At 35.2% G+C, this 22528-nt stretch overlaps 1 protein-coding gene and 1 long non-coding RNA gene across 4 annotated transcripts in view; one reads left to right on the forward strand and one right to left on the reverse strand.

Annotated features, from left to right (window-relative positions):
- Window positions 1-22528, reverse strand: part of LOC134257188 (cell cycle checkpoint protein RAD17-like) — a 38583-nt gene that overhangs the window by 4460 nt on the left and 11595 nt on the right. For both annotated transcript variants that reach the window (XM_062739830.1, XM_062739831.1), the window contains exons 16-17: window positions 17847-17927; window positions 17364-17415 (exon numbers count right to left, since the gene is read on the reverse strand). In XM_062739830.1, coding sequence (XP_062595814.1) covers window positions 17364-17415; window positions 17847-17927 — 133 coding nt within the window. The remainder of the gene's footprint in view (window positions 1-17363; window positions 17416-17846; window positions 17928-22528) is intronic.
- Window positions 8295-11034, forward strand: LOC134257180 (uncharacterized). 2 transcript variants are annotated; one of them, XR_009989866.1, is made up of 3 exons: window positions 8295-8680; window positions 9368-9499; window positions 10846-11034. It is a non-coding gene; the product is annotated as an uncharacterized LOC134257180 (long non-coding RNA). The 2 variants fall into 2 exon arrangements; XR_009989867.1 differs by lacking the exon at window positions 8295-8680 and adding an exon at window positions 8869-8908.

The raw sequence follows: 22528 nt of genomic DNA on the forward strand, positions 1-22528 counted from the left end.
ATGTTATGCTGATATATAAGTGCAAAAAGTCAGCAAAGAAAGTGGCTTAAATCATGGATACATGTTTAATTTTACGTTTACATGTACCATTAATTGTATTTTCTGGATAAAACTAAGAAAAAAAAATTAGACTAGAACTGTCCAATAGGGACAAATACCCCCCGCTGGGTTTTTCAGAGAAGGTGCCAATTCAAAAATACTTTATGGATCTAGAGATGTTCACAATTTACTTAAAAAAATTTGCAGTGAAAAAAAATTGCTCATCATGTTTCTTTATGAATGAAACGGAGGTGCAACCAAATGAAACATCAATACTAATACATTGTAATTCCATCGAACATTATACATTTATTGACTGAGTTCGAGGGCAACATGCGTTTTGTCGGACCCATGAACCAAACTGTCTGCCTGAGGCCGTTAGGCCGAAGGCAGACAGTTTGGTACGAGGGTCCGACAAAACGCATTTTTGCCCGAGAACTCTGTCAATAAATGTTTTGTTATACCTTTCATTTTATTTTAATTTTTTTTAAATTCATGTATTTTGTGCTGTATTCCGTGATGTAACATCAGATCTGTAACTGTTTAACACCAACGAATGAAAATGAGATTAAGCTCCGCCCATTCTGTGACGTAAGCGGTCCAACATCTCTCTGAGTGGTCCAACATCTCACTCAGCGGTCCAACATCGATTTTTTTTATGCCCGCTCAGCAAAACATTAAAAATGTTGGACTTTTTTCGTATGGATTTGAATAGGAACTAATTTGTAAAGGTAAAACAATATTTTTTATTTTTATCATTTAATTTATAATTTAATTTATATTTTAATTTAAATTTTATTATTTAATTAATCATTACTGCATTAAAAAAAATATATTGCAATTATGTGTTATGTCACTCTGCAAACTGATTGTTAAAAAAAGAAACCATTATACAAAATCAAATTAATCTTGATATATCAATTTGAAATGCATTTTGAAAATAAAGAACTGGTCATCCAGTAATGAAGTGTTTTGACAGACAATAAATTACAATTAAGAGAATAAGAGAAGAGAGATCTTTAATTCTTGTGCCTTATTCTCTGAAGATTTGATAACACACACACACTTGATAAGAGATATTCCTAAACAACTTCCAACACCAAACTCATTAATTTATCTTTAACTGGATGCATGTCCAGTCATTATTCCCAAGAGACAAATGAAGCTACATTATCTTCTGTGCAATGTAAAAACTGTTTTTAACACTTGATGTTTCTTTTTTTTCAAGTTTTTATGAGTAGTTTTAAGCTGTAGTTCATGTTTTTGTACAGATATTCTAGATTCTATGTCTCAAACCTTATACATGAGCCCAAAATGAACAAGTCAATTAAAATTTTAAAAAACCTGTAAAATGCAGAAAAATGAACAAAAAAAGTTGAAAATTCCAGGTGCACAACTTCATATGGTGAATAATAATTGTACAAATTTTCAGATTAATCCTTGCAATAGTTTCTGAGAAACGGTCCAAACAAAACCCCAAAATAAAAATGAAAAAACACCTGTAAAATTCAAAATAATTATCCAATCAAGATGAAAAATATCAGGTGCACAACTTCATATGGTGAATAATATGTGTACAAATTTTCAGACAAATCCTTCCAATAGTTTCTGAGTAATGGTCCGGACAAAGTCTCGTCTACAGACAGACGGACAGACAGACGGACAGACGGACATGGTGATTGCAATATACCCCCCCTAAACTTCGTTTGCGGGGGGTATAAAAAGTGCTTGTACGTATATTTGCTTATTGATATGTAGTACATGTAGATTTCATTGTATAAAGTCATTCCTAGATTCTAATAGGTGTTGGTTGTTGACGTGGACATAGGGGGGGGGGGGGGGGGTAGATTAGATTAGAAAGAAGAAAAGAATTAATCTGTTTAAATGGTTTTCTAAATCAAAACAAAATACCTTTTTTTTCGCAAAACAGTTTTATATTCAGATGTTTGTCAGTGTTCACTTACCTTTATTTTAGTGCAGAAAGGTAAAAATTTATGACACAAGAGTAGGAAAATAAAAGAAAACCTCATATTTCTCGTTTATTTTATCATAAAGGTATACTTTTTTCTTCGTTAAAATAAAAAGATAAATCGTTTCTTTCAAAAAATATGAATTACGACATTTTCACACAAAGACTTTTTAAGATATTCCCTGTTATGCATGTCAGAATTGTAACAAGAGGCCCATGGGCCACATCGCTCACCTGAGAAGCTTTGACCATTCTGTTCATTACCAGATTTCCCCCTTGTTATACATAATGCATCCCCACCCTACCCCTATGATCATAATTTAGACATTTTGAAATCTACACTACCCCATGATCCTTCCATGGGCACATATGTCTCAGCTTTTCTGGCCCAGTGGTTCTTGAGAAGAAGATTTTTAAAGGGGGTCATGATTTGAACAATTTACAATCTACACTACACCAGGATGCTTCCACATAAGCTTCCCTTTTTCTGGCCCAGTGGTTCTTGAGAATAAGATTTTCAAAGATTTTTCCTATATATTTCTATATAAAACTTTGATTCCCCATTGTGGCCCCGCCCTTCCCCCGGGGGTCATGATTTGAACAATTTTGAATCTACATTATACCAGGATGCTTCCACATAAGTTTCAGCTTTTATGGCCCAGTGGTTCCTATATATTTCTATGTAAAACTTTGATTCCCTATTATGGCCCCGCCCTTCCCCTGGGGGTCATGATTCCTGTAATTTAGAATTTACACTACCCCAGGATGCTTCCAAAAAAGTTTCAGCTTTTCTGGCCCAGTGATTCTTGAGAATAAGATTTTCAAAGATTTTTCCTATATATTTCTATATAAAACTTTGATTCCCCATTGTGGCCCCGCCCTTCCCCCGGGGGTCATTATTTGCACAATTTAGAATCTACATTATACCAGGATGCTTCCACATAAGTTTCAGCTTTTATGGCAAAATGGTTCTTGAGAAGAAGATTTTCAAAGATTTTTCCTATATATTTCTATATAAAACTTTGATTCCCCATTGTGGCCCCGCCCTTCCTCCGGGGGTCATTATTTGAACAATTTAGAATCTACATTATACCAGGATGCTTCCACATAAGTTTCAGCTTTTCTGGCCCAGTGGTTCTTGAGAAGAAGATTTTCAAAGATTTTTCCTATATATTTCTATATAAAACTTTGATTCCCCATTGTGGCCCCGCCCTTCCCCCGGGGGTCATGATTTGAACAATTTAGAATCTACATTATACCAGGATGCTTCCACATAAGTTTCAGCTTTTATGGCCCAGTGGTTCTTGAGAAGAAGATTTTCAAAGATTTTTCCTATATATTTCTATATAAAACTTTGATTCCCCATTGTGGCCCTGCCCTTCCCCCGGGGGTCATGATTTGAACAATTTAGAATTAACACTACCCCAGGATGCTCCCACATAAGTTTCAGCTTTACTGGCCCAGTGGTTCTTGAGAAGAAGATTTTTTAATGACCCAACCCTATTTTTGTCTTTTCTTGATTATCTCCCCTTGCGAGGGGATATGTCCGTTCATTTTAACAACTTAAATTCCCCTTCACCCAAGGATGCTTTGTACCAAGTTTGGTCAAAATTGGCCCTGTGGTTCTTGAGAAGAAGTCGAAAATGTGAAAAGTTTACGGACGGACAGACAGACGGACGGACGACGGACAAAATGTGATCAGAAAAGCTCACTTGAGCCTTCGGCTCAGGTGAACTAAAAAATACGACAAGAAAAACGGGTGATACTTACATTTTGCCCCTTCATAATTTTTCATGCGAAATTAATTTCAATGGATTTGCCTTCATTTTAAAGATTCATGTCATATAAATTGAATACATGTTGATTTCAAATGTGATTTGACATTTTTGGTTCTTTTTAGCGCATATTTGGAGTAGAACAAGAATGTCTGAAAATAATCTATTTTTAGCACCTTGCACTGTTTTTGTACGTGCTCCTGTGTAAAAATAAGCATATAAAGATATTGTTTTTAATACCTAACAAGAGGCCCATGGGCCACATCGCTCACCTGAGTACTGTAGGTATGAAAAAGTAGAAATTGCTTTATTATTGAAAAGTAAAAATCCAAAGTAATCCCATGATCAATCATGGATTTGCTATTCTTCAAAGAATTTTCCTATAAATTTCTATGTCAAACTTTGGTTGTATTTTGGCCCCGCCCTACCCCCGGGGGTCATGATTTGAACAAACTTGAATCTTCACTACCTGAAGATGCTTCCATTTAAATATGATGAATTATTGGTTTGTCATTCTTGAGAAGAAGATTTTTAAAGAATTTTCCTATATATTTCTATGTGAAATTTTGGTCGGCCATCTTGGCCCAACCCTACCCCTGGGGGTCATGATTTGAACAAACTTGAAACTTCACTACCTGGGAATGCTTCAATATAAATTTGATGAATTATGGCTCTGTCATTCTTGAGAAGAAGATTTTTAAAGAATTTTCCAATATATTTCTGTGTGAAATTTTGGTCTGCCATCTTGGCCCCGCCCTACCCCCTGGGGTCATGATTTAAACAAACTTGAATCTTCACTACCTGATGATGCTTCCATATAAATTTAATTAATTATGGCTCTCTCATTCTTGAGAAGAAGATTTTTAAAGAATTTTCCTATATATTTCTATGTAAAACTTTGGTCTGCCATTTTGGCCCCGCCCTACCCCCGGGGGTCATGATTTGATAAACTTGAATCTACACTACCTGAGGGTGTTGCCCCATAAGTTTCACCTTTCCCGGCACAGTGGTTCTTGAGAAGAAGATTTTTAAAGAATTTTCCTATATATTTCTATGTAAAACTTTGGTCGGCCATTTTGGCCCCGCCCTACCCCCGGGGGTCATGAGTTGAACAAACTTGAATCTACACTACCTGAGGATGTTACCCCATAAGTTTCATCTTTTCTGGCACAGTGGTTCTTGAGAAGAAGATTTTTAAAGAATTTTCCTATATATTTCTATGTAAAACTTTGGTCGGCCATTTTGGCCCCGCCCTACCCCCGAGGGTCATGATTTGAACAAACTTGGATCTACACTACCTAAAGGTATTATCACATAAGCTTCATCTTTCCTGGCACAGTGGTTCTTGAGAAGAAGATTTTTAAAGAATGTTCCTATATATTTCTAAGTAAAACTTTGGTCGGCCATTTTGGCCCCTCCCTACCCCCGGGGGTCATGATTTGAACAAACTTGAATCTACACTACCTGAGGATGTTACCCCATAAGTTTCATCTTTTCTGGCACAGTAGTTCTTGAGAAGAAGATTTTTAAAGAATGTTCCTATATATTTCTATGTAAAACTTTGGTCGGCCATTTTGGCCCCACCCTAGCCCAGGGGGTCATGATTTGAACAAATTTGAATCTACACTACCTGAGGATGTTACCCCATAAGTTTCATCTTTTCTGGCACAGTGGTTCTTGAGAAGAAGATTTTTAAAACATGCCACCAAATTTTCATTAATTCCCAATTATCTCCCCTTGAATAAGAGCGTGGCCCTTCATTTGAACAAACTTGAATCCCCTTCACCCAAGGATGCTTTGTGGCAAGTTTGGTTGAAATTGGCCCAGTGGTTCTTGAGAAGAAATCAATAATGTGAAAAGTTTACAGACAGACAGACGGACAGACGGACAGACAGACAGACAGACGGACGCCGGACAAAATGTGATCAGAAAAGCTCACTTGAGCCTTCGGCTCAGGTGAGCTAAAAACTAAGAGCAAGTGGTCAGGAAAGAAATGTCAAAATTTTGAAAATTTCACACAAAGACTTTTCGGACATAGGTCCCCCCTTAAAAGGTTTTCCTATATATTCCTATGAGAATTAATTTTTGGTCGGCCATTTTGGCCCCACCCTACCCCCGGGGGTCATGATTTGAGCAAACTTGAATCTACACTACCTGAGGATAATTTCACATGATTTTAATTTTTCTTGTATAATTGGTTCTTGAGTAGCACATTTTTAAAGATTTTTCCTCTATTCTCCCAGGTAATTAAAGCTTTGATCAGCCATTTTGGACCCACCCTACCCCCTGAGGTCATGATTTGAACAAACTTGAATCTACAATATCTGAGGATGAATCCATATGAGTTTCATCTTTCCTGGCCCAGTGGTTCTTGAGAAGAAGATTTTTCCTATATATTCCTAAGTAAAACTTTGATCGGCTATTTTTGTGCCACTCTACCCGCAGGGGTCATGATTTGAACAAATTTGAATTTACATTATCTGAGGATGATTCCACATGAGTTTCGTCTTTCCTGGCCCTGTGGTTCTTGAGAAGAAGATTTTTAAAGATTTTTCCTATATATTCCTATGTAAAACTTGGGTTAGCCATTTTGGCCCCACCCTACCCCAGGGGGTCATGATTTGAACAAACTTGAATCTACACTATCTGAGGATGATTGCACATGAGTTTCATCATTCCTGGCCCTGTGATTCTTGAGAAGAAGATTTTTCCTATATATTCCTAAGTAAAACTTTGATCGGCTATTTTTGTGCCACTCTACCCGCGGGGATCATGATTTGAACAAATTTGAATTTACATTATCTGAGGATGATTCCACATGAGTTTCGTCTTTCCTGGCCCAGTGGTTCTTGAGAAGAAGATTTTTAAAGATTTTTCCTATATATTCCTATGTAAAACTTTGTTCGGCCATTTTGGCCCCACCCTACCCCAGGGGGTCATGATTTGAACAAACTTGAATCTACACTACCTGAGGATGATTCCACATGAGTTTCACCTTTCCTGGCCCAGAGGTTCTTGAGAAAAAGATTTTTAAAGATTTTTCCTATATATTCGTATGTAAATTTTTAATCGGATTTTGGCCCCACCCTACCCCCGGGGGTTATGATTTGAACAAACTTGAATCTACATTATCTGAGGATGATTCCACATGAGTTTCATCTTTCCTGGCCCAGTCGTTCTTGAGAAGATTTTTAAAGATTTTTCCTATATATACCTATGTAAATTTTTGATCGGATTTTGGCCTCACCCTACCCCCAGGGGTGATGATTTGAACAAACTTGAATCTACATTATCTGAAGATGATTCCTCATGAGTTTCATCTTTCCTGGCCCAGTCGTTCTTGAGAAGAAGATTTTTAAAGATTTTCCCTATATGGCATTAATTTTTCTCAAATTCATAATTATCTCCCCTTGGAAAAGGGTGTGGCCCTTCATTTGAACAAACTTGAATCCCCTTTTACCCAAGGATACTTTGTAGCAAGTTTGGTTGAAATTGGCCCAGTGGTTCTTGAGAAGAAGATGAAAAGTTTACGATGACAACTACAACTACAACAACGACAACGACGACAGACAACGGACAAATCTTGATCAGAAAAGCTCACTTGAGCCTTCGGCTCAGGTGAGCTAAAAATTTAATCCAGTACATAATTTGGAGGCTTTCACAAAATGTCCAACTGTCTTTTATATAACAGCATCTTATGAATTCAATAATGTGAAGGATCCATAGAAGAGCAATTATTTGGTTATTTAAGGAATCACTGTCTAGTTTGTTGGGTATGCCATGGCATTAACGACAACTGGAAATGTGAAATAATAAAACAGTCATTATGCATAAATTATCCCAAATTTCCAACTGTTGTTGATATCTCTGACAAATCCCTACAAAATATGCAATCAAGAATCAGCAAAATAGTTAGGCTTGGTAATCTTAGTCAATGGAAAAGTTCGCAGCATATTTTATTCCACAGAAATATAATTGGAAGAGGGGGGTATTACACTCGGGGCGTTGTTTAACACATTATTCAATTTGATCAGGACACAAGCATTAAACTTAACATGAATACCTTGCAACAAACAATAATAAATTTTTGTATTTACTCTCACATTTCTCTTTTACCACTCAGCATTGGCTCTCTTGCTTCAGATTTAACTATTTGTTTGATGTTAACTGTTTTCTTAACTATCAAAAGCATTATGTTGGCTCACCATTTAAATTTGTAAGAGTTTTATATAAAAATGTTTGATTTATATACCATAATTTATAACAAGAGGCCCAGGGGCCACAACGCTCACCTGAGCTGAGCACATTGGCTAGAAAAAAGCACATATCAGATCAGAACTGAAAGTTTACACGGGGGGGGGGGGGGGGGGGGGGCTGAATTTTAACCCACCAGGGGTTCATGATTTGAACAAACTAGAATCTGGGTACATCCCACTAATTATTTTTAGAATCGGTAGGAGAAGAAAGTAGTGCAGAAAAAAATTACAAGTTCCTTAAATTGCAGACTTGCATAAAAAAAATTGGGCAGGTGTACTGAACTGAGCCTCACACTTGTTGATAAGGAGTATCTTTCCTACCAAAAAAGCTTTGAAAATGTAATTTATCAAGAAGATCAGCCGAATTATTTTGTGTATTATAACGCCAGTGAGAATTCTGAAATTCCCCTACTTTCACTTTCATTTTTAGAGGTTCCCGCAGACAGACGCATTTTGCCGGAAAACGAATCTGACATGCCACCTCGAGATTTTAACCAAGGAAAGACAAGTTGATGTGCTTTGATTTGAGGGGTCACTCACTACCGAACGAAAATTAGGGACATCGCTATGAGAAGAAACGTTAACATTGTCGCCTATGGGAGAACAATTAGTGGACTGTACCTCTATTAGGAAGCCTATAAGTAAGTGAAAGATGTCATAAATCTTGAATTCATTTCAAAGTTGTTGTTTTCTATTATTTTCAATTGTTCAAATTTATGAAAAAAACAATTCTTATATTGTTGAAACACAATTTTAAACAAATTGATTCATAAATTAAGTGTCTAGCCCCCCCCCCCCCAGTTATCAAAACTGTTCAGGGCAGTGTTAAGCAGTATATAGGTGATAGGCATTTGTATTTTACACAGGAGGTAAGAGGTATACCTTAGTACAATATTTGTAAATAACAATTTAATGTTTTTGGAACATGTCGATGATCTACATATGCATACTTGACGTACATCATTTCAGATCAGTTGCGCGGTCAAGCTGGGTACAGTTGTCTGGGAGTTAAACGATGTGTGTGAACATGCACATTAACTGATTTTTCTCATATTTTTTAGCAATTGCATTACATGTATTTGTTGAATGTTCAATTATTGTCAGTAAAACATGATTTTTACCTATATAATTCTGCTGAATTAACTTAATTACCAATGTAAACAGTGTGATTTCAGGTGGGAGCAAATTAATCATTTTTTAAATTAATTAATTTCAAGTAATGGGCATAAAAGGAATATGGTAAAATTGTACGTGTTGAATGTCTGTGTGTCTGTCTGTCTGCAAATGTGATATTGTACCATTTATTGAATTGATTTTTTTTTTTTTAGGTTTATGGTGATTGGTACAGGAAAAACATGAGGTCCATGCAGATGGTGTTTAAAACTATTGGCCAGCAAATGCACACCCATTTGAATACATCTTGAAAAAGAACCAGCAAAATGTGACAGTCGGCAAAATATGTAAGTTTAAGTTTTCTAAAAAAAAAAGTTTCATTGAAGTGTGGGGGGCGGGGGGGGGGGTGAGGAAATTTACATATTAAATAGGTGATCAGAATGTGAAAGTATTTAGCTATAACTAATCTGTACATGCACTGCTATATACATTTTGCAGCTCATATAGATTTTCTTTCTTATTTAAGATTTTCAAATTAATTAGATTTACATCTTTGTTTTGTAAATTATGCATTATTAAGATTACACGGATATAAGAATTGAAATTTCATGAATATTTGACAGTCAAAATTATGCGATTTGTCAGGAAATTCAAAATTTTGTCTCATTTTCCTACAAATTACAAAATGGTTACCATGGAAACAAAACAACTTTAGTGAACTATTTATTTAATCTGCAACACCACATATTTTTATTTTTTAAAGTAAATAATAGTATATAAGCACTGATTTTGTCTTAAATGAAAAGTACGGGAAAAGTAATGATACACATGTATTGAGCTATCCATTATTATGATGTCATTGTGACGTCATAGATGAGTAAATTTGCATTGGTATAAAAATTGCCTTGAAACAAATGATTCTCTATAGGATTATAAAGGCTTATAACTTTTTCATTCATAGTCCAAATTTCATGAATGATACATCAATGCACAGGAAATAATCAGTACTTTTTTATTTTACTACTTTCGGGGTATTTGTGAACTTCATTTTTTTGTCATTTCTGGAGAAACTATGAATTAGAGGGTGAAAAGTGGTCATATTTTGTGCGGAAATACATTAATTTTTTAAAATAAGTAAAATTGACCCAATTAAGTGCTTGATTATGATTTGACTATATGTATTTAAAGATATGAAGGTGATTAAGAATGGTATAAATGTGTTAATAGGCTAAAATTTGACTCAAAACTTGGGTGCAGTTTTGGGTAGATTGGAGCATTTTTTAAGGATATTACACATAGAACTGTAAATGCTGTAAAATCTTAATTAATTGTTGAATTTTCATGAAACTTGGCATGATGTCTCTACTTATGCTCTAGATTGACAAACAGTGTGAAATATTGTAAAATCAAAAAAATGCTTTTTCATATTGGGTACATCCCACTAATTATTTTTAGAATCGGTAGGAGAAGAAAGTAGTGCAGAAAAAAATTACAAGTTCCTTAAATTGCAGACTTGCATAAAAAAAATTGGGCAGGTGTACTGAACTGAGCCTCACACTTGTTGATAAGGAGTATCTTTCCTACCAAAAAAGCTTTGAAAATGTAATTTATCAAGAAGATCAGCCGAATTATTTTGTGTATTATAACGCCAGTGAGAATTCTGAAATTCCCCTACTTTCACTTTCATTTTTAGAGGTTCCCGCAGACAGACGCATTTTGCCGGAAAACGAATCTGACATGCCACCTCGAGATTTTAACCAAGGGAAGACAAGTTGATGTGCTTTGATTTGAGGGGTCACTCACTACCGAACGAAAATTAGGGACATCGCTATGAGAAGAAACGTTAACATTGTCGCCTATGGGAAAACAATTAGTGGACTGTACCCATCTACACTACCTGAAGATGATTCCATATTAATATTTTATGACACTAATCATAGCTTTGAAGTACTTGAAAAGATGATTTTAAAAGGTTTCCCTATAAATCCCTATGTAAAACTTGGGTCAGCCAATTTGGCCCCACCCTAGCCCCAGGGGTCATGATTTGAATTAATTTGAATCTACAATACCTGAGGATGATTCCACATGAGTTTCATCTTTCCTGGCCCAGTGGTTCTTGAGAAGAAGATTTTTAAAGATTTTTCTTATATATTCCTATGTAAAACTTGGGTCAGCCATTTTGGCCCCACCCTAGGCCCGGGGGTCATGATTTGAACAAACTTGAATCTACACTACCTGAGGATGATTCCACATGAGTTTCATCTTTCCTGGCCCAGTGGTTCTTGAGAAGAAGATTTTTAAAGATTTTTTCCTATATATTTCTATGTAAAACTTTGGTCGGCCATTTTGGCCCCACCCTAGCCCAGGGGGTCATGATTTGGACAAAATTGAATCTACACTACCTGAGGATTATTCCACATGAGTTTCATCTTTCCTGGCTTAGTGTTTCTTGAGAAGAAGATTTTTTAAGGTTTTTCCTTTATATTCCTATGTAAAACTTGGGTCGGCCATTTTGGCCCCACCCTAGCCCAGGGGGTCATGATTTGGACAAAATTGAATCTACACTACCTGAGGATTATTCCACATGAGTTTCATCTTTCCTGGCTTAGTGTTTCTTGAGAAGAAGTTTTTTTTAAGGTTTTTCCTTTATATTCCTATGTAAAACTGCGGTCGGCCATTTTGGCCCCACCCTAGCCCAGGGGGTCATGATTTGGACAAAATTGAATCTACACTACCTGAGGATTATTCCACATGAGTTTCATCTTTCCTGGCTAAGTGTTTCTTGAGAAGAAGTTTTTTTAAGGTTTTTCCTTTATATTCCTATGTAAAACTGCGGTCGGCCATTTTGGCCCCACCCTAGCCTCAGGGGTCATGATTTGAACAAACTTGAATCTACACTACCTGAGGATGATTCCACACGAGTTTCATCTTTCCTGGCCCTGTGGTTCTTGAGAAGAAGATTTTTAAAGATTTTTCCTATATACATGTATTCCTATGTAAAACTTGGGTCGGCCATTTTGGCCCCACCCTAGCCCGGGGGTCATGATTTGAACAAACTTGAATCTACATTATCTGAGGATGATTCCACATGAGTTTCATCTTTCCTGGCCCTGTGGTTCTTGAGAAGAAGATTTTTAAAGATATTTCCTATATATTCCTATGTAAAACTTGGGTTAGCCATTTTGGCCCCACCCTAGCCCGGGGGGTCATGATTTGAACAAACTTGAATTTACACTACCTGAGGATGATTCCATATGAGTTTCATCTTTCCTGGCCCTGTGGTTCTTGAGAAGAAGATTTTTAAAGATTTTTCCTATATATTTCTATGTAAAACTTGGGTCGGCCATTTTGGCCCCATCCTAGCCCAGGGGGTCATGATTTGGACAAAATTGAATTTACACTACCTGAGGATGATTCAACGTGAGTTTCATCTTCCCTGGCCCAGTGGTTCTTGAGAAGAAGATTTTTAAAGATTTTTCCAAACTATTTCTTTGTAAAACTTGGGTCGGCCATTTTGGCCCCACCCTAGCCCCGGGGGTCATGATTTGAACAAACTTGAATTTACACTACCTGAGGATGATTCAACGTGAGTTTCATCTTCCCTGGCCCAGTGATTCTTGAGAAGAAGATTTTTAAAGATTTTTCCTAACTATTTCTTTGTAAAACTTGGGTCGGCCATTTTTACCCCACCCTAGCCCAGGGGGTCATGATTTGAACAAACTTGAATCTACACTACCTGCGGATGATTCCACATGAGTGTCATCTTTCCTGGCCCAGTGGTTCTTGAGAAGATTTTCAATGATTTTTCCTATATATTCCTATGTAAAACTTGGGTCGGCCATTTTGGCCCCACCCTAGCCCTGGGGGTCATGATTTGAACAAACTTGAATCTACACTACCTGAGGATGATTCCACGTGAGTTTCATCTTTCCTGGCCCAGTGGTTCTTGAGAAGAAGATTTTTAAAGATTTTTCCTATATATTCCTATGTAAAACTTGGGTCAGCCATTTTGGCCCCACCCTAGCCTCGGGGGTCATGATTTGAACAAACTTGAATTTACACTACCTGAGGATGATTCCACATGAGTTTCGTCTTTCCTGGCCCAGTGGTTCTTGAGAAGAAGATTTTTTAAAAATGCCATTAATTTTTCTCTGATTCGTAATTATCTCCCCTTGGAAAAGGGCGTGGCCCTTCATTTGAACAAACTTGAATCCCCTTTACCCAAGGATGCTTTGTGGCAAGTTTGGTTGAAATTGGCCCAGCGGTTCTTGAGAAGAAGTCGAAAATGTGAAAAGTTTACGGACAGACAGACGGACAGACAGACAGACGGACAGAGGGACGACAGACAAAATGTGATCAGAAAAGCTGACTTGAGCCTTCGGCTCAGGTGAGCTAAAAATTGAATTTATGTGCTTGTTATATATTTTGTCAATAAAGTTCCCTATCCTTTTTGATTTTTTTTTGGCATTAAATTATTGATTATACATGTACATGTAGTTCATTTATGTATGATTTGTACTGGCTGTACACAAACTCTCATATTTTTTGAACCTCATTCATGGGATTACTGTAGTATACAAGAATAAACAAGAAATAAAAATTTGTCACATATTTTAAATTATTTACTACCAATTTTCTTCAAGTATTGCTCTAAAGAAACTAGATTTTTACAATGTGTTTCATGTGTGACTACCTATGCTTGGTAAATGTAAACAAAAACATTTCATTTCAAGGAAATGATTATATCTCATTATAATTATGCTATTAAAACATATCACAAAAACTTTTTTAAGATTGCATTGTTTTAAAGGGGGTGTTCAGGGAGCTGCATTATTATGCAGGCTGATTGGAAATATACAATACACTCTTTTTATGGTACACTGCATGATGGAGTCTTAGTTCTTGTATTTGTAAGGCTTCAGTACAAAAAGAGGCCCAGGGGCCACATCGCACACCTGATGAGAACAGGCTAGGTAGAAGCAAAAATCAGTTCAGTTTTGATAAGATTAAAAGGCTTTGTTGTTTATAAGATGAAAATTTTATAAGATAAATATAACCCTTACATTCCTTTGTATAACTATGACCTATTATAATGGCTTTTCTGTTATACTGGCTGGTCATGATTTGAAAAAAAAAACTTTTTCTACGCTTTCAAATTGATGGTCATTCATGGATTTGTAGTTCTTGTGAAGAATTTTAGCACTTTTTCCTAGACCTCACCCTACCCCTGGGTGTCATGATTTGCACAAAACTTGAATCTACACTATCAGAGGATGCTTCCACATGAGTTTCATCTTTCCAGGCCTGGTGGTTCTTGAGAAGAAGAATTTTCCTATGTATTCCTAAGTTAAACTTTGATCCACCATTGTGGCCCAACCCTACCCCTTGGGGTCATGGTTTGGACACACTTGAATCTGCACTACCTGAAAATGCTTTCACATGGGTTTCATCTTTCCTGACCAAGTGGTTCTTGAGAAAATGATCTTTAAAAGATGCTGTTAATTTTTCACTAATTGATAATTATCTTCTCTTAGAAGAGGATTTGGCCCTTCATTTGAACAAAGTTGAATCCCTTAACCTAAGGACACTTCAGGTTTGGTTGAAATATTGGCTCAGTGGTTCTTAAGAAGAAGGTGAAAATGTGAAAAGTTTCAGATGACAACAGATAATGGACAAATACCGTAATTTCGGGAATATAGGTCGATACTTTTTTTCTCAGAACCGCTGGGGTCGACCAATATTCAGAATTCAACCTTTCTAAGGCTTAAGTTTAAGAAAAATGCCCCAAAATTAATAAAATTTACGTAAATTTCAAATCAAATCTGTGCCAATTTCATAACTTTTCATTATTTTACGCAGAAAAATTAATACCTAGGTAAACAATAAAATGTTTATTCTATAGCTTTCTTACAAAATAAATTCCATTAAAAATCCGTTGATGACAGATGAAAAAAAAACTGTGCTTCATCAAGTAAATAATTCATCAACGTGTTTTCATTGCCGTCATGCGGTAGCCATCTTGTGAAGTTAGGAAGTCGCTACCATTTACTAAAATTAAAACCGCAACCTTATCAAAATTTTGGAAAATTTTTCTAGATCACAAGTGTAGTGTTTTACCATTTATTAGTAGATTGATAAATTGAAATAGTATTAATTTTTTTTTATTGTGACAGTCTTATATTTATTTTAATGTAAAATGATTGAAATAAATTGTTGCCAGTCAATTCCTAAATTTAATTACTAAATAAACCGATAGTCATTATAGCTATTCAAAGATTAGCTTCTAACGAATTTTAATTGCCTGACAGATAAAAGGATTCACACTGTGTATACACGCAAAGGTTTCAACACCTGTGTTGGTTTAATACCCGCAGGGCATAATTAGCAAATCCACGTGCCGTTGTAGGGTATAAGTGTTACACATCATTGAACAAACAAAGCCATGAAATTCATAATGACTGTCAAATTGTGAATGTACCGGTACTCTGAATTTAAATTTATAAATTAAATTTACAGCGTGGTAATATTATTTCAATTTTTACTGTTGCTTTATATTTATAATCAGTGGTCGTTTGCGGGTTTTAGCAAATCCCTGAAGAACAAAAATGAAAATGGCAGACATCAAAGTAATTGTCGTCCACCGGTAAATAATGTTTGATTAAAATTTATTAGGAATGTGTCCAAGTTATTCTGAAATCGGAATTACTATTCTTTGGTCTCGGGTATCTCCCGAATTATAGCTATAAAATAATAACGTATTTACGTGTTATTTATGCCACTGATTTAACAACTGTGTGAAACTACGGAGGCATTGAACAGGCAAGTTTGAGAAAAAAAAGGTTGTAACACAATTCAAAGAAGTTTTAACTACATATTTTTTTTATATATAAAACAGTATTTAATTGCTGTACTCATTAAAATACCTGTTTATTTTCTTGATACGTTCATGTCACGGAATAACCCCGGTAATTTTAGGGGTTTCCCTGTTCGGATACGTTGTATCTGCGTTAGAATCTTAAGAAAACGGGAAACAAAGCCTCGTCCTATATAGTAAGTCCGACCTATCTTAGGATTTTTCAAAAATTAAGGCTGACAATGAGCCTTTCGACCTATATACCCCATCGACCTATATTCCCGAAATTACGGTATTTGATCAGAAAAGTTAAAGCAATATGAGCTGCATTTTTAAGAATTTTATTTTGCTGGTAAATGCTGTTATTTTGATTAATTTGTAAGTAATCTAAACCCTTATGATCAATAAAACAAAAATAAAGTTTTAAAATGTTTCAGAAGAAATATTTCTGTACGACCAAATTTACAGTATTATATAAGAAATCATTATTGTACAGGACGACAATAATTCAATTTTGCTTCAATCAACGTGTTTCAAAGCAGATATGAACAACAGAAGTTTATAAATGTTCTATTTTTCTGTCATTGAAATAGTTAATTACAAACTTGCAACATTTTTTCTCCATGTCAAACATGCAGCTCATATTGCTTTAACTTGAGGCTCAACTGAGCTAAAAAAAAAAAAAAAAACCCATCAATTTCCATCCAAATCAAAATTCCACCCTCCCCCACCAATTTTTAGCCGGGTTTATTGCAATTTCTGGCTTATGTCATCCTTCTCAAAACAGGAAGTCAATCCCATAATCGCCATTTTAAAGTTATGTGCAAAAATATAAAGTTCTTACTCTCAACCGCTTTTTAGATAATACATACCCTTAAATAAAGCAACAAAATAAAACAAAGTTTTATCTATATAAATAAACATAGGTAGTTATGACTTTGAAAACTTCAGTCTTAAGTCAAAGAACATGATAGTTCATTAGCGTAAGGATTTGTGATAATCAGTGTTATTGTAGCTCTCTACACATACAAAGAAAAGCAGGAGAGGGAACCAGACTGGCCTGTTTGTTTGTACGTTCAGCTGTGGTACGAGATTAATTCTGATTCTGACAAGATCGGATCGTGTATTAGGATCGAAAACTCACTTTCAGTGTCTTATCATTTATATTGATAGTTTTAAAATAGTTTTTTCATCAGAACATAAAGTTAACGTGATTCATGTAAGAAATTTATTTTTGTAAATGAGCCCAGCTCTCTGGACTTCTGAGTACTTTGATTACTCTTTGTTAATCAAATAAAATGAATTCATAGCATTAAATGCAAGAAAATTAATTCATTCTTAATTTAAATTGCTCTTACCGTAGCTTTGCACAGGAAAATTTGGTAATTTCATTTATAAAAGATATTTGGCCTACAAAAAAGAGAAATAAAAATAAAACATGATCACAAACAGACTACACAATATAATGGCTTCTGATTAGACTGTAGCTCTTTTTAAGGTTAGAAATGACACTGAATTTACAGAACAGTCAACAATCTCTTGGTCTCTAGCACTTAGGAAGGAGTAAAATTTTACTCAATACATTAATGAATAGACCAGTTCAAAATTTCTAGAAAGGAAAAAGATGTGCTTTCATTTCTTAAGTTAAATATCTAACGCACAGAGAGAAAATATTTCTACACCTTGCACATGTAGCTGTATAAATGTCTGGCTCTCAAATAAGCTTAGTAGTAACAAAATTTGCTGATGTGATAAGGTGGAGTTGAATATGAGTTGCTGCAGCGATTACAAGAATTTAGATTGGTGATGCACTTGTAATAGGAAATCATAGTTTTACAAACCTGGATCATGAAGTGTAATATCAATGAGAGAAAGGAAGGGAATTAACTCTGTCTGTAAAACATCTGGTGGACAAGCATAACCTGTTGGAGGGGAGAAAAACCATACATGTATGAGGTCCAACAGCAGGACATCCTACTATCATAACAGTTCTATTGAGAGTGCATCTTCCGTAGACCAATTGAATATTAGCCTTAACTATAAATTACATACAATGTACATGTTTTGGATTATAATTCATACAGAATTCCACCTTGAAAAATGGTAAGCATGGTATTCCAATAAAATATCAAACAGAAAGTTTCTTTTCCAATAGTCATACATTGTACATGTACTTATAATGAAGACAAACAACTCTTTATTGAACAAACCAAAACATTCTCTAAAATAATCATGATAACAAGAGGCCCACGGGCCTTATAGGTCACCTGAGTATTGTGTAAGAACTTTCAAACAAAAGCCCATGGGCCACATCGCTCACCTGAGAAGCTTTGGCCATTCTGTTCTTTACCAGATTTCCCCCTTGTAATACATATTGTGGCCCCACCCTACCCCACTGATCATAATTTAAACAATTTGAAATCTACACTACCCCAGTATGCTTCCATATAAGTTTCAGCTTTGATTTTCAGATTTTTTCTATATATTTCTATATAAAACATTGATTCCACATTGTGGCCCCGCCCAACCCCTGGGGGTCATGATTTGAACAATTTAGAATCTACACTACCTCACGATCCTTCCACATAAGTTTCAGCTTTTCTGACCCAGTGGTTCTTCAGAAGAAGATTTTAAAAGATTTTTCCTATATATTTCTATGTAAAACATTGATTCCCCATTGTTACCCCGCCCTACCCCTGGGGGTCATGATTTGAACAATTTAGAATCTACACTACCCCAGGATGCTTTCACATAAGTTTCAGCTTTACTGGCCCAGTGCAGATCACGTGACGGGCTCACAGGGTATGGACGTTACCTTTCGAGCTCCGCTTTTTTTGATCGAGTTCTGTGGAATTATTTTCATATTTTGAAATTCTTTGTGGTCTATATGGACAGAAGACTACATAGATATATTTTCTTGTGAAATTTGTGAAATATTTGTTTGGATTTATGTGCTTTTTGTATATCCTGTTTATCAGTTTATTGTGCGAAATTCGGCGAGTGAGAGATCAGTGAATTGAGTTCATCGAACAATGGCACAGGTCTTAAAGCCGGTCTATTTAAAGAACAGTGAAATACTTGGCTCGAAAGAGGGCAAGGTCACTAATTTTCTGCTTGTACAATGCGCTTCAAAGGTAGTTGGTGACACCATTCGGTGTATCCAATTAGATAGAGATTTGTGGCGGATCTATTTGAATACTAAAGAGGGAAGGGATGGCATTCTTCTGCAGGGCTTAGATATTGGGGACCAACATGTCAAGGTATATGACTCAAATCCATATTCGACAGGCCTTGAAGCTCCCGACGATAAGTCTCTAAAAGTCACAATCTGCGGCCTCCCTCTATCAGTGGATGATAGTGCCGTTTTTGAAATGTTGTCTAAACTTAAAGTCACACCCAAAACCGAAATGTACTACGAGAAAATTAGAAATCCGGAAACAAAAAGAATGACAAGTGTTCTAAATGGAAATCGTTTTTTATACATAGATCCATTACCACCCAACGCAACCCTACCCAGAAATGTGTATTGTGCCGGGCTAAAATGTAAGCTATACCATCAAGACCAGCATATAGACAAACCAGCACTCACATGCACCAATTGCTGGCAAAATGGGCACAATAAATTCCATTGTGAAAACGAGACGTGCTGCGCAGTATGCAAAAAACCGGGGCACAAACCAGGATCTGAAGATTGCGATTTCTACATTCCCGTAAAACCCAAAAATTTGGAAACTTTTCAAGGAGAAAACAATGTATTGTCAAATTTCTTCCCATGTGAGATTAAGATCTTTGGAGAGTCATTTAGGTCGGCAGAACAAGCCTTTCAAACAGCGAAGGCACTTAGATCAGGTGATGTAGGCGCAGCTGAGCGCATTCGTAACGCTAAGACTGCCCTAGAAGCAAAACGTATCGGCAATCTTGTCCAAAAATCAGATCAATGGAAGGAAACGGAAAAGGGAGTCATGGAACAAATCATCGCAGAAAAGGTAAAACAGTGTGAAAAAATGAGAGACGAACTACTCTCCTTTAAGCCGTCTGTGTTCTTTGGACACCCAGTTTATGATCTATACTGGGGAACTGGCCTGTTTTATGAAGAAACAATCAAAACATCACCAACGGCCTGGCCAGGGAAAAACATGATGGGGGAGATAATTGGTTGCGCCGCTGAAAATCTTAGAAAAAGCAGGAAAAAAGATCAACGGAAACGTTAACGGTAACTGTTTAAGTTAAGATGAATGAACACAAAGAACTCTTATATTTATGTCATCGTTAAAGCTATTGTCGTTAAATGCCCGAGGGCTTAATGATTATTCTAAAAGACAGACTTTATATGATTGGCTTAATGATACTAATTGCAAAATAGTTTTTCTACAAGAAACTCATTATATAACTGAAAGAGAAAATATTTACAATGCTAGATGGCAAGGTTCAAGCTATCATTGTTTTTCCAACTCTTCCCATAGTAGAGGAGTATCTGTATTATTTCATAAAAGTTTACCAATTATTGTTCATAACATACACAAATCAGATGATGGAAGGAGAATTTTAATTAATATTGAGTATGAACAGAACATTATAACTTTAGTAAATATATATGCGCCAAATTCAGAAAATGAAAGATGTAAATTTTTCAAAAAAATTGCTTCATGGGTTTCTCAATATTGTTTAAATGAACAAAACATTATATTAGTTGGGGATTTTAATTCAGTACACAGTGCAAAGAATAAATGTTCAAAAATAATTAATGATTTAAAATTTAAATTTCGATTGATTGACATATGGGACAAAATTAATCCTGAAAAAGAAGGGAATACATGGTGTGATTCAAATAATAAGCCTAAAAGTAGAATTGATTACATATTCACTTCCGAGAATTTATGTTATCCTGTCGAAAAAATATTACTTAGAAAACCTCCAGATGTTTCAAATACCAGAATGAGTGACCATAGGTCTTTTATTTTTTACTGCACCCTCTCAAAAAATGAAAGAGGTAATGGTTTTTGGAAATTGAATACGTCAATTTTACAAGATGTTGAATTTTGTAACATTATCAAAACCTTTTTCGAAAATATGCCTGAAAATATTAATAACCAACCAGATCCACAAATACGTTGGGAAATGATTAAATATGAAATAAAAGAGTTATGCATTGAATATTCAAAAAAGAAAAACAAAAGTATAAACAATCGTATTAAAGTAATAGAAAAGGAAATTGAAGAAATTGAAATGTCTAATTCAAATGATATAAATATGCTACATAAAAAACAATTGGAAAAAGAATTAGACAATTTATATACATATAAATCAAAAGGAGCAAGGGTGAGATCCAAAGCGCGTTGGATCGATGACGGTGAAAAAAACACCTCCTATTTTTTAAGACTAGAAAATAAACACCAGTCACATAATGTCATAAATAAATTATCGTTAGGAGATAAATGTGTATATGAAACAGAAGAAATTTTAAGTACACTTAGTTCATACTATGAAAAACTATACTCGTCTAGCAATGTATCAATTAACGATGTAGAAAGATATTTACAAGAAACCGAACTTATTAATTACCTATCTGATGTAGATAGAGAAAATTGCGATAAAGTTATAACAATTGAAGAATGTGCAGAAGCTGTTTATAATATGAAATTAAACAAATCACCGGGATTAGACGGAATTCCCGTGGAATTTTACAAAATGTTTTGGAAATATGTAAAATATTATTTATATGAAAGCCTAGTGAGATCATTTGAAAAAGGCGAATTATCTTCTTCACAAAGATCTTCTGTTTTATCACTCATACACAAAAAAGGAAGCTTGATAAATCTCGATAACTATCGTCCTATTAGTTTAACAAATTGCGATTATAAGATTTTAGCTTTCGTATTTGCAAAGAGACTACAAACTATTATGGACAAACTCATTAATGATAATCAAACGGGGTATATTAAGGGAAGATTTATCGGTGAAAATGCAAGATTAATACAGGATATATACAATTATTGCGAAGAAAATAATGAGGAAGGAATATTATTGTTTGCTGATTTTCAAAAGGCATTTGATTCAGTTGAATGGACTTTCTTGTTTCAAACTCTTAAAAAGTTCAACTTTGGAGAGAATTTCCTTCGATGGATCAAAATTTTATACACTAATCCTTATTTTCATGTTAAAAATAATTACTGGTTAACTAGAAAATGTACAATGTCAAGAGGCATTCGACAAGGGTGTCCCGTCTCAGCATTGCTTTTTCTTTTTGTTATTGAAATCCTGGTGTTAAAAATAAATGCTTCTGAAAATATACAAGGTTTCAAAATCGGACAATCAAGTGAAATAAAATGTTTACAACATGCAGATGACTGCACATTGCCAATGAAAAATCAGGAATCCTTAAAAGAATCTATTAAAGTAATAAAATCTTTTGGGGAAATGTCTGGTACAAAGTTAAATTTAGAAAAAACAGAGGGTATTCTCTTAGGACCGCTTAAAAACACATGGGAAGAGGTAGAAGGAATTAAAATGACAAATAAACCTA

The sequence above is a fragment of the Saccostrea cucullata genome, unplaced genomic scaffold (genome assembly GCF_032062105.1).
Source record: "Saccostrea cucullata isolate Sc308-1 unplaced genomic scaffold, CSIRO_AGI_Scuc_v1 ctg1002, whole genome shotgun sequence".
In the NCBI taxonomy this organism is placed as follows: domain Eukaryota; kingdom Metazoa; phylum Mollusca; class Bivalvia; order Ostreida; family Ostreidae; genus Saccostrea; species Saccostrea cuccullata.